This window comes from Salvia miltiorrhiza, chromosome 7 (assembly GCF_028751815.1).
Source record: "Salvia miltiorrhiza cultivar Shanhuang (shh) chromosome 7, IMPLAD_Smil_shh, whole genome shotgun sequence".
Lineage (NCBI taxonomy): Eukaryota > Viridiplantae > Streptophyta > Magnoliopsida > Lamiales > Lamiaceae > Salvia > Salvia miltiorrhiza.
In genome coordinates, this window is record NC_080393.1 from 33507680 (window position 1) to 33510194 (window position 2515).

The 2515-nt window shown below is 42.0% G+C and overlaps 1 protein-coding gene across 1 annotated transcript; it reads left to right on the forward strand.

Moving 5' to 3' along the window:
- Positions 1–291: 291 nt before the first annotated feature.
- Positions 292–783, forward strand: LOC130994120 (uncharacterized). Its single transcript, XM_057919156.1, has one exon. The coding sequence runs from the start codon at positions 292–294 to the stop codon at positions 781–783; it is 492 nt and encodes a 163-aa protein (XP_057775139.1).
- Positions 784–2515: the final 1732 nt, after the last annotated feature.

Genomic DNA, 2515 nt, shown 5'->3' on the forward strand with positions numbered 1-2515 from the left:
GTTTAGACAAGGATTACACCCTGAGATAGGTGTGCCCCTGTCCACGCACGATACGCTCACTTATGCCCAGACATTGAGTAAGGCTTTGAACGCAGAAGCTCAGCTCCCTAAGGAAGAGAGAAGGCAAGAGAAAAGGAAGTGAGAAGGGCCTCAGAGCCAATCCTCAAATCAGAATTCAAAGGGAAAGAAACCTTGGGCTGGATCCAACCAACCAAACTACCAGAAGCCCCAAGTACCTAGGCCAACTTGCCCGAAGTGCAAGAGGGAACACTTTGGGAATGCAGGCAAGAGATGACAAGCTGTTATGAGTGTGGCGAGATCGGACACATCAAGAAATATTGTCCAAGGAACAACGGAGCTCCAATGGCCCAACCAAACCAAAGAGGTCCCCAACAGCCTAACCAGAACAAGGGAGGTCCACAACGGCCCAACCAAAACCCTAGAGGGAACCCAAGGGCACCGCAAGCACCAAGGACCTACGCTATGGACCAGCAAGAGGCAGCTGGAACCTATGGGAACCTAGCAGGTATGATCACCATAGCCGGAGAAAGCATTTTGGCGTTATTTGATACTGGTGCCTCGCATTCTTTTATTTCCAATGTTGTGTGTGATGCACTAGATATTGTGCCTGCTAGGGCGGATAAAGAACTAGAAGTACTCGCAACGATGAGAACAAGGGAAGTTTGCTTGAATTTAGAACTAAACCTAGAAGGACATAACTTCCTAACTAGTCCCAGAGTACTCTTTGTGATCGACTTCGACCTTATCCTGGGAATGGATTAGCTGTCAGCCAACAGGGCAACGATAAATTGTCAAGATAGGGAGGTTATCTTCTCACCTGCCAGGAAAAGAGCAGATTACCTACCATGGAGCCATGGTAGGGTCCAACAAAAAGATAATGGTTATCACTGCAATGAAAGCCGTCAAGTTACTACACAAAGGAAAATGTCAAGCTTTCTTAGTATGCATCACTAAGAAGGGGAATAACGGGGTAAACTTGGAAGACGTTCCAGTAGTACGTGAATACCCAGATGTATTTCTAGAAGAGCTACCGGGTCTACTGATAACACTCATGTTTCCATGGTTTTAGTGTTCATATGATGTTAATTTTATAGGAAATTGAGTGTTGGATGATTGTTTTGTGCTTAATTTGCTTTATCTTGTGAAACATGATTCTTACTCGAACTTTGAAGGAAATTTCAGATTTATTGAGTTTTAATTTGGAAAACTTATCTGAAATAGAAGTTGTAGATCGTCTCGATACGAGTTCGTGAGCGCAAACGGATCATAAATCGGAGTTCGGACGAGAAAGTTATGACCAAAACAAGAAAGTCGCGCGCAGCAGCGAAACAGCGGCGACCCCGCGGCGACCGGGCGGCGACCGCCGCCCGAAGAAGAAATTTTGGGAAGCAGCCAGCGACCGGGCGGCGACCGCCGGGCAGCCCGCCGAGTTTTTGGCGCCAACGGCGCCCGCGCGGTGAGCGCCGTCCGATCGCCGCCAGACCGCCGCACCTCCGTATTTTTGCGTTTTTTAGGCGTTTTTCAAGTCCTTTTCGAGCTCAAACTCTGTATTTTACGCTGGTACTATAAATAGGTCTTCTTTTGACCTATTTTGGGTTCCTTTTTCAGTTCCCAACTTTTATTTTTCAATTTCATAGCTTTAGAATTTATTTCTTTCCAGTTTTTACTGCTTGGATTGGATTTCCACAAGATTGAAGATTCAAGCTGCTACAATCTTTCTTATTCAGTTTTTATATAATTCAGTTTTTCCAATTGCGTTCTTTTTAATTATGTTTCTGTTTTATTTCAGTATGTCTGGCTAGTTTCGTTTAGCTGATTCTAGGGTTTGTAAATAGTTGATTGAATTTATGTGATTTATTTGTTAATACCTTTGTGCCTTCCAGTTTATGATTCATAATTCCTGGTGCTTAATTTCTTGTGAATTATCTGATCAATAGTTTGCATGTTTAGCTATTCGGTTTGAGACATAGCGGAGATAACTGTTTAGCGGATTCAGGAATGTATGATATGATTTTAACCTTGAGACCTAGCGGAGATAGGTGGATCATAGGGAGCTATTCTTAGGAGCTATTGGGAGTTAGTAGATTTTCTTGAGACCTAACGGAGATAGATAATTTACTAATCTACGATCGTTGCTGCTCTAGCGAGAGTGATTGATTAATTAAGTGATCTCTCATCATAACTGGATTAAACTGGTACATAGGATTAATAGATTTATTGCGTAGATTTAATTAACGAATTTACTACCCTAGGATCAGTTGTCTTTTAATATTTGATTTTTCATACGTGTTTTGATTTATTGCTATTTGCGTTTTAGTTTAAGTCAATCAATCTCAACTTTCGTTTGCCTGTCTACTATTTAAGTTTGTTTAGGAGATAGCTAGAGTAATTTCGGTTTTTCAGTCCCTGTGGATACGATATTCGGTTACTTTTTACTTGCTACAATTGCCTGTGTTAGTTGCAGTTTTTGTTGCTATAAAAATAGTGATCATCT